The sequence below is a fragment of the Ascidiella aspersa genome, chromosome 8 (genome assembly GCF_963924565.1).
Source record: "Ascidiella aspersa chromosome 8, kaAscAspe10.2, whole genome shotgun sequence".
Classification (NCBI taxonomy): Eukaryota; Metazoa; Chordata; class Ascidiacea; order Phlebobranchia; family Ascidiidae; genus Ascidiella; species Ascidiella aspersa.
The window spans coordinates 11,050,796-11,061,454 of record NC_139454.1 but is presented as its reverse complement, the minus strand read 5'-3'; the positions used below and the strand labels follow the sequence as shown (position 1 = coordinate 11,061,454).

General features: G+C 38.1%; 1 protein-coding gene across 1 annotated transcript; it reads left to right on the top strand.

Moving 5' to 3' along the window:
• Positions 1-328: 328 nt before the first annotated feature.
• Positions 329-9,855, top strand: LOC146136081 (cAMP and cAMP-inhibited cGMP 3',5'-cyclic phosphodiesterase 10A-like). The gene is made up of 12 exons (XM_083396155.1): positions 329-727; positions 1,992-2,164; positions 2,588-2,730; positions 3,264-3,379; positions 3,994-4,148; positions 4,854-4,994; positions 5,367-5,479; positions 6,006-6,172; positions 6,457-6,608; positions 7,223-7,792; positions 8,472-8,664; positions 9,592-9,855. The coding sequence occupies exons 1-12, from the start codon at positions 329-331 to the stop codon at positions 9,853-9,855; spliced, it is 2,586 nt and encodes an 861-aa protein (XP_083252281.1).
• The last annotated feature ends 804 nt before the right edge of the window (positions 9,856-10,659 follow it).

Here is a 10,659-nt window from a genome sequence, read left to right as displayed (position 1 = left end):
TTGAAATTGTAATAGACAATATAAATTTGTAAAAATTAAAAAAAACATTTATTTGTAAGATGCTATCCCCCATGTTCTGACCTCGTAACTTATATTGATGAGTTATGTACCGGTACCTATAGTAGGAGTCCAAATAGTAAAACTATGACTACTTTAGGCGATATTATAGTTTACAAAACAAAAAATGTAATTTCGCAGTTTTTGGCAAAAAGGCTTCTATAACGACATAATTTGAACGTTCTATGACGACACAATTTAAATTAACTGGTTAAAATGTAGAACATGTTAACTCAATCTCATGTTTAAAACTAAACGAGCGTTAAAAAGCATGGAGTCTCCTTGGGCGTATAAGCAAATGAAGTCACAGCCACGACTGCCATTTCCAGGACATAGGCATTCAAATAGCCCTTTAGAAGACGCGACCTATTCAGCCCCTAACTTAATCAGTTCTCAATTGGCCACAATAACTAGCGCTGCAAGCCGCGCTGATGCGTTAAAAATTCTCAGCGATTTGGCAACTAGCGATCCAGGTCTAATAGAAGAGTTTATATTGAATACCTACAGACCTCATACAATTCGGAAGTGGTTGGCAATTAAAACTGCAACGTTGGAAAGCCAAATCGAATCAAACAAAAATTCCAATTCTAAAGGCGACATCGAAGGAGGGGCCGCCGTAAATGAAATATCAGACAAATGTACGAAGGAATTCGATATTATCATAAGCAAGGTAAGCAAAACATATTTCTTAATTTTTTATAATAAGTTCGTTGTCGTTGTGTTCAAATTAGTTTCTGCTTATTCAACAGGGGTCGGCAACCTTTCCCTATAGTCTCGGGCCTGACTCAAAAAGGCCCCGACGGGTAGTAATAAGTTTGAACTGACATTTTTTGGTAAAGCGTCTATAGTTTAAAGATTTTATTATAACAACTGTTAATCAGGGACGGACCTAGGATTTTTTGCATGTAATAATGGCTTCAAATGAACCTACATATAAAGAAAAACATGACTTTTTTGGTTTAAAATTCGTGATAGCACAGCGTTAACCATGAGTACAATAACCATATATAAAAAATACCTAAATTTTTCCCGTTAATCTAGTTTATAAATTTAAAATTTAACCGTTAACTTAGGTAATTGTGAAATTTGAAAAGGACCGTTAAACCATCGATATAAAGTTCATATTTAAAGGACTCAAGAACTAGTGCGCAACACAATAAAATGCATTCAGACCGCTAAGTTTATGTACGGCGCCTTTAGGCTAAAAACATTCACTCTAAACGTAAACTTACTACAATTATTTCCTCTTTCCTATAGTTTGCAAAACAGGTGGCGGGCCGGATGATTTACATCAGTGGGTGGATCCGGCCCGCGGGTTGTAGGTGTAGGTTGCCGTCCCCTGTTGTAGAACATTGCTACGATGCATACAAAACGGTAGCCCAAGGGGTAACACAGATTCACAGCAGCATATATCACTACCGCCGGTACTCTAAAATCTAAATCATTTTATATTTTAAGGGTATAATGATTGCTATCATCGCCATATCCTTTTTACATCACGTCGCAACCTAGAACTCTAAAAACCGGGCCTGCCTATAGCATGGCGAGCGCAACATTTTTGGGTATAGTATTCTCCTCAATTGCTTGCAAGCTGATATTTTAGTTGAGGTACTGTGGGATCATTGAATTAAGCCGAAAGAAAAAGAAAAAACTATATGTTTTAAATATTGAAATCCTTTTATTTTTTATATCAAAACATTGTATTTGGTTAGGTAAGATTGGCATAACGTTTGTTTGTACCACGAAAAAAATATTTTTACTAAAAAATATTGCAGGACATGGCTTTGTGTTGCCACTGTACACACCCTGCGTCCCCGCCATGTTTTTGTTTTGTTTTTCAATACAGTTTATTCAAATTTTAGAGTTCGGCAAAGTGTTTCGTCAATCTATCACTATTGGGCGGGTTAACTCAATTAACACAATTAATGTTGCAGGTAGAAAAAGGAAGTTATCGGGAGGCGTTGTACGGCGTGTGCCAACATCTCCAATACGCAACCTTATCATCGGGCTTCAACTTTTACGGCGTCAGCGCGGGCGGCGATTCGCTTTACTTGTTTAACCCCACTCTGAAGCACGGCTCGACAGTGAATTGCCTTTCGAAAACCAGGTAATTGTGGCGCCTTGTAAAGTGGAGTCCTAAGTGAGTTCAAATAATCGCCAGGGGTAACAGTCAAAACTTCTTGTGAGTGGTGTTCTAAAAGAGGGTATAGTTGAAGCGGAACATCTCCCAACATAATACAGTTCGTGCATTACAATTCACGTGTGAGTGATAACTTATGACAGGGTTGTGGAGATAAGCCGGATTCAAGACTAAATTAAGTTGGTATTTTTGGTGAAGTCGGATTCAGGTCTCGACTTTATACTCTCAGCCTTAGTCCGACTCGAGTTGCTTTAAACCGACTTAGCATTCCCCATAGGTACTATAGTGTTGAAATATATATTAGCTGCCCGTCCCTTTTGTTGGATATTGATACCTTATATGTTGCCTTGTTGAAATGCTTTTTTCGTCCAACGGTTACTTTCTTCACAGAAGCGGTAACATCAACCCGGTTTATCCGGTAGGCATCAACAACACCGTGGCATCGTATGTCGCCCACATCCGGCAAGCGGTTATGGTCAACGACCTTCGTATGGACGAACGCTTTCCGAAGGGATCCGCCTGCCCGGAAGCAAGTAAGACATTTGCGCGAAAAATCGAAAAATCGAGAGCTCACCAATGCAACTGGAGTACACGGACATGACTTATTATCATATTGCCAAACCGAAAATATGTTTGCAAAAATCAATTTAGAATTATGTTTAAAACATAACTTTAGATCTGGAATCATGACAATAATTTCATAACCGAAGTTTCCGGATCACAATGCTTTCAAAATAAGTTGAAAGAGTTTCGCATAACTGACATTTTGCGCTAGGATCTCACTAACTGAAGTTATTAAAGTAATTTCGCGGGAATAGGGCTTTATTTAAAAATTCATTAAGCATAAAACATTGAACTCTACACTCAATTACATATAATAAAAAGGTGTGTGCAAAGTAAAGTCCTACAGATCGAAAATGATGAAAAAAATCTATTTGACGTTTCTATAAGAAAACAAACTTTTTCCTTACTGAATGTAGACGGCGGCCAGTCTTCGAAAAGGTTTTGTAGCCTAATGTCCGTCCAGCATTTAAACTAACAGCAAATTGTTTTTTTACGGTAAAAGATGCCCTGATTTGTATTCCAATAATATTACAAAGCGGAGATATGATCGGAGTGGTGGAAATGTATCGAACTTGGGAAAACGCTCCTTACACGAACGAAACTCTTCATTTCGCAAAGGTAATATTTTTTAAGTGATAGGTTTTGTACAAAACAATTTATCTTTGGCAAATTTTACAAATGCATTGCAAAAATGAGCATTTACAGGGTTGATGTTGAATTAAAATTTACACCTGCCAGTCGGGCGAGTGGCTACCAATTAGCACTCGCCCGGCGAAATAACACTCGCTTAAAGATGTCGGCACGCCGCCTGCGAATTTTACTTGATTGTTTTTTTTATATATATTCGTATTTTGCGCAATAAATCGCCCTCAACCTTATTGGCACTCGCTAGATGGCCGAGTGGCTGTCAATCAGCACTATTCATCGCCAACGAATTGCATTCACATTGGCGAGCGGGTAAGTGCGAAATCCGAATTTATTAGATCCTAAATTACTGCTATATGTTTGTTAGAATATGGGGAAAGTGCCTATTATGTGTTTTGATTTATGTAATTTAATCAATTTTACATATTTCCAAAGGAATAAAATCGACATTTATCTATCAAAAGGCTAACTCCACCATGATACATTCTTTTCAGTTCTGTAAAGAGCCCTTTAAACAAGTTTATTCTCATCAAAAGAAGGGTTTCCCAAGTTGTGAAAGCTTAAAAATGTACAACTTGGTTTTGAAGCACTTTTTGTACTGGACCTCACTCGCCATTCACAAATCAGAAGTAAGTTGCGGATTAAAGCAACAGAGTGAGATGAGCGCATTCCTTCTGGAGGTTTCCCGAACCTATCTGGACGACATTACGGACGTGGACAACATAATACAGCATATTATGAGGTACGGAGATGTCTAGGTAATTAAACCACATTGGCAGCGCGGGGAAGTTCAAGTTAAATTGAATGTGCTCCAAAAAACTAGCAGTCAAAATCACATTGCAATTAGAGCAAGCTGATGAAAATTTAGGGATAAAAATTAATAGGCTGACCATATGTGCCAAAAATAAAAGGTGTTTTAATTGAGTAACTGGTTAAGCACAGATCAAAGAATACGTGTCACTTTTAGGATTAGCAATACTTTTTTTCACACCCTATACATAAAATAAAAACGCATTTATCCAAAATAAAAAGGGTATCAAACATGGATTAAACTCGCACAGAACACAATAATAGAAAGCGATCAAGAATTAGTGCAGTGCAGTGCTTTGTAACCATTAAAAGATCGATTCGCACTTTTTTATTAGGGAAAAGTTTCATCCGCACGAAACAAGCACACTAAGTTTGCAACACTATGACTGTCCTGTAACGCATAACTTGACGCACCAGCTTATTTGATTACTCCATTACACATAATAAAAACAAAAATGCACCACTTTTATCCGCACATTCTTCCGCACGACATTTGTCATCCGCTTTACAATTTTTTTTATCCGCACAAGTGCGTAGGCCTACTATCCTGTGGGTTGAAAAGCATTGATGCAGTGTAAACGCACAGCCAACGGTTCGACGTTACTCATTATGGCTCCTATATACTGGAAATCTTCAGGTTTGCCAAAAGCCTCGTGTCGGCCGACCGCTGTTCGCTATTTCTGGTCGACAAACAGACCAACGAACTTTACTCCGACACCTTCGACAACGGAGCAAAAAATGAGGGCGTGGACGTGTTTGAGAAACAGCCTGAGATCAGGTATAATGTCCTTGTTCTCATTTAGTATAGTATGGTAATATAAATTTTTCCGGTATTATCAATAACTTAAACCACTTTGTGATATGTGTTTTGCCTGGTTCAATCCTCCTAGCCCAGAAGAATAAAAAATACCACATATTGATTTATAGATGAAATAATAAAATTATTTCCCAACTTACTTCTTTGATCGGACCAACCACGAAGCATTTAAACTCGATTACATATTTTTATTCTTTCTGTTATTCATATGAAAAAAATGTTATAGATTTAGATAGCCATGTTTTTAATTCCAAATCCGAAACCTTTCTTTAAGACAAAAAACTTCGACCGATTTTTTTTTAATTTTTAAATCTTCGAGTTATTTTTTAACAGATTTCCTATTACCAAGGGTATCGTGGGTTCGGCAGCAATGAACAAGGAAATTCTTAATATTCCTGATGCATACGCTGACAAACGATTTAATAGAGAAGTGGACAAAGTCACTGGTGAGTTTACACAACACCGTTTTTCAACATAGCATGATTCTAAAGAACAACATATACTGTATATAGAAAGATTCGGTAGTATTATCAGCAGGCCACTTCGCGTGGACCACCGTAGGCAAGAAAATTTCAAAAGATACAACATAAATTGACGTCACAATACAAATAGACTTCATAAATCTGATTAGGCCTACTTTGTAAGTACCGGGGTATACACTAATATTTTAATAAGGCCTTCATGGACCCCAAATAAGGCCTTCATGGAAAACTAGTTCAGGAACCCGCAAGGGGTCCATTGACCCAATGTAGTTTAAGAACCCCTGGTATGAACGGTCTAAAATTTAGTAAGCCTTGGAGAATTTATTGTTGCAGTACTTTCTTGATTTGCCACATACATTATTATCGTTCGATTATATTGTTGATTGAGCACTATCGCTAATGAAATTTGCAAGTACTTCCTTGATTTGCCACATACATTATTATCGTTCGATTATATTGTTGATCTAGCACTATCGCTAATGAATTTCAGGTTACACGACTACCAGCATCCTCTGTATTCCGATTATCAGCGACGGCGAAGTTTACGGAGTTGTGGAGATGATCAACAAGTTGGGAGGGGGAGCGTTCACGATGACGGATCAAAACAACTTCCAAATGTTTGCCGTTTTTTGCGCGTTGGCGCTGCGCTACTCGAATGTAAGATTATACAAATTATTACATTTTGGGGTACATTTTATTTGGTTAGCTAATTAAAATCATTTTTTGTTTATTTTATTTGCTAAATTATTTTAAAAATTTATTATTTTCTAAATTGAAAACCTGGACAGTCTACTTACTATTCTGCCTTGTACTATAAATCACCCGATTCAAACAAAAAACAAGCTCATGGAAATTCCACTTATTCATGCAGTTTTCTATAAGTAAACACATGAAATTACATGGTTAGTTCAGTAACTCATAAAGAAAGTTCGCCTATTTAGATACATGCAAGATTGCGAAGGGACCAATGTAAACTGGAAGTTATCCGAGAGCAGTATTTCTATCACAGCAAATATCCCGAGAAAGACTTTCAACAGTTGGTGGAAAGCGAGCAATCGGGGACCTCGCCGAGTTTGCCCGACGATTTCGATAGGTTGCCACTACACCCATAAGATAATTATTTTCAGCTTGAACGAACGTAGGCCGATATTTTAGTTTAGCCTACATGGGAGAAATAATTTAGGAATGTAGTGCATCTAATTTTTTTCGTTAATTTAACGAACTTCCTTAACTGAAATACCCGAACCTAAACTTGCGACAATACGTGTACCGAAGCGGTTTTGCCCCAACGTATTATCTCAGTTTGATATGAGATAAGGTTTTATTTATGCAAAAATGGTCTTACATTCCGATAATTAAAAAAAATCCCCATTTGTCAAATAGATGCTTTTTAATTGGTGAAAATTTCTGTAATAGATGCGCTTAGACTGAATTTAACAAAACCACCTAAATAGTTTTAGTATTTTTTGCGTAATATTACAAAACACTTTTCAACCTGCCGCGAAACCGAAGTTGGTCCAACTAATATTTATTTCAAGATAACTAAAGGTAAATGTTATGTTGCGTTTAACAAAATTGCGTACTATTTAACACGTTTATATAATTTTTTTTTACAAAAGATGCATGCATTATTTGTACCATAGCGAAACGACGTACACAAACGGAAACGATATACGATAAAGGATATAAATATATTCATGGTTTCAGTTTTAAGCTGGTAATGATGGACTACAACGACGAACTTCCAGGATTCTTTTGCGCCATGGTTAGCGAACTGATCCAAGGCTGCGACCTCACTGTACCCATTGACGTTACGTCACGTTTTATACTGTGCGTGCGAAGCAACTACAGGGTCACCACCTACCACAACTGGCATCACGCAATGACGGTGGTACACGCGATGTACTGCATCCTCCAGCGTAACCTGGACCTGTTCGAGCCCATAGAGCGATTGGCGTTGTTGGTCGCTTGCATAACCCACGACGTTGATCACCGGGCTTTGTCAAACCAATTTCTGCAGAAAACCGGCCATCCTTTGGCCACACTTTACAAGACGTCCACAATGGAAAATCACCACCTGCAGATGGCCATTGACATCTTGAATAGGCAAGGACATGACGTGTTTTGTTGTATGGAGAAAGACGAGAAGGAAAAGGCCTTTTATTTAATCGAAGAAGCGATCCTTGCTACAGACCTGGCACTGCACTTTGAGAACCGAGCAGCGGTTGAGGAGTTACTCCACAAAGGAGAGTTCGATTTTGATCATCCGGTACATAGGTAAGTTTATATTTTTAGGGCAGACCCAAAAAATGTAAAGAAAGCTATTCCAAATACTTTTTTGGCATTTTTAAGGATTTTTGGAAAGGTTATACCAAACCACACGTATATCCGAGTTGCAAAACCAACTAAAATAATCTTGTTTTAAGATTTGATACAGCTGCTATATTATTGTGAAATGCAAATACTTACATTACAGTACAGAGCGTTTTCTTGTTGCACAGGTGGCTTGTTCACTTTTAACACAAAAACAATTTGATTTAAAGGGATTTATTCGCAGTAACTGGCCTTCCAGCGAAATATTTATTGGTTGCTTTAAACCAGGCTTAAACAACTCGCAATGGTTCATCGTAATATATTTTGAAGAGATATCGACCGGTTAAATAAAATAAAGCCGACTACCGAAAAGGTCAGGTCAAACTGATCATGATATTTATACACTCTTATTAATATGTTGCGATACATAAGCAAGTCACTGCTATATCAGCACTTAGTTATTATAGAAGATAATAACAGATTTAAAATCGAAGTTACTTTTACCGTAACATGGTAATATGTCGTGGGCCGCATCAAAACGTTTAAAACTTCTTCTTTACGTTTAAAACTTCTTCTTTGAAAGGGTGTCAATGTGACGCTCACAATTTCTGACACTTATTTAACAGCTGATCCATAATTATAGAATTAAAGCGATAGGACTCATGATGACGGCGTGTGATATCAGTTCGATGACCAAGAGCTGGGAATCAACGCGGGCAAATGTGCTCGATCTCCATTACGAGTTCTGGAACGAAGGAGATCAGCGTAAGCAGCTCGGCTTTTCGGTGATCCCGATGATGGATCGAGATATGCAGGAGGACTTGCCCGAAGGACAGGTACAGCTTTGTGGCGTTTGGGCCGAGTAAACTTGAGTGAACGTTGTTGGGAGCTGTACCTTGAGTGCGCTTCTAAACAAGCAATTCCCTGAACAAGTCACTCCCAGAAACGAGTCTTGTCAAGACCTTTTAACACGACAAGTCTACCCGCTGATTTTTATAAATTGTGAAGCCGAATGTTGCAAATCACATTATCACAAATGTGGGCCATATTACGCAAAGCAAATCATGAATTTCACCTTTTTAACAAAAAATACCCATTTAACGTTAATAAACAAAATGTTTAAAGTCTAACCATCGCAAAATTTGTTTTTTTGGACTATTATTGTCTTTGCAGGGCCTTACAATCTTTACTAATTTAAAAAAAAATTCCAACATTATTGCAAATGTAAATAAGACTATGTTTTTTAACAGGAGATATAGTTAAAAAACAAGAATCCATGTCAACTATATTTTATGAACGCCGATGTTTTTGTAAACTATTGCGAGATCTGCACTTTCTTGCTTCTATTATTCGCAATGATGTTATTTGAGTTGACTTAATATAAAACACACTCAATTTTGCGAAAAAAGCCCAAACTAACAAACCAACCAATTTTTTACTCGAAATTCTATACCGGCTCGTATTTTGTTGTCCACCCACACCCTTTCATCTGTCCTTGTAATTATCTTAGCAAGTGTTCCAATTCAGTAAAAAAGTTGTTTTTGTTAATTCGCCAACAACCGGTATACATAGACGCATATTTATACCCGGCCATTTTGATCGATATCAATGTATTAAGCCAAATTTTAGCAAATCACAAATACAATTAGAAATACACACAGAGTGAAAATGTCTCAATCACAAAACAATTACAATTACATTAAAACCTGTAATTAATTACATCAATAACAATTACAAATTACAATTGATCCAATTCTATTCAGGTGGGCTTCTATTCGAACGTAGCAGTCAAGTGCTTCGAGACTCTGACGCGCGTTCTGCCCAGCTGCGAGGAACTGGCGCGGGGAGCGCACGAAAATCACGCCAGGTGGCGCCACGAGGCCGACGAGCTGAAGGCGACTAAAGACGAGCGGAGCAGGAAGCTGCTAGAGGCGAAGATGCGTGACGAGCAGCTCAAGCGTGAAGGACGCGGCTTGACCTTGCGCGGCGGCATGTGGATGGTGGAGAACTCGAGGACGCCGATTTGATTTGATTTTCCTGTGTTTTTTTTTTCGTTTTCCAGTTTGCCTGGTAGAAATAGAGCGACGTAATTCATGATGGTCAACTTGATTGCCTCTATTTTCGTTTTGTCGCTTTTCCTACGAATGAATGATATCGCAATTCTCAGACCGACTAACGTCATTTTATCTAAAAATTTAGCGTCAAAAATGTTCGGTGGTATAGTGTTCTGCCCAGTTCTGTGTCACAGACTAGGCATAACTCAAGGTGGTTTACTTTGCTATTGCTCGTGCTTACCCCAATCAAGACATACATAATACTGGGTTTGGTCATATACAGTCGAGTAATACATTGTTTACATAGAAATCAAGTAATACCGTATAGCAGAGGTTCCCAACGTGGGCGGAACCGCCCCCTTGTGGGCGTTGGCGAGTTACAAGGGGCGTTTTGGGTCTGTTTCTAATTTGGGGGGCGCTGAATGCACATAAGGGGGCGTTACATAAAAATAGTAACAAACAGGACTGTAGGTAACTTTTAACCTTAAATGGCAACTTTCGTACTGCGAACTTGTATAGTATAGTATTCGGATACGCAATAATTGACTTTCTTATGTAAAATGTTGGTTGTTGTTGCGTTTCACAGTTTTATACGCTGCAAATGTTTGTATATTTAAAGCAGGGGTCGCCAACTTACGGCCCGCCACCTCTTTGAAAACTAGACACGAGTCTATTTTAAATACTTTTTGACTATTTTAACTTATTACGGGCAAAAATTATTCGCGCTTCGCGCGAAACCATTTTGTTTACGTTTTCATGTCTTTGGACTAGATTAGT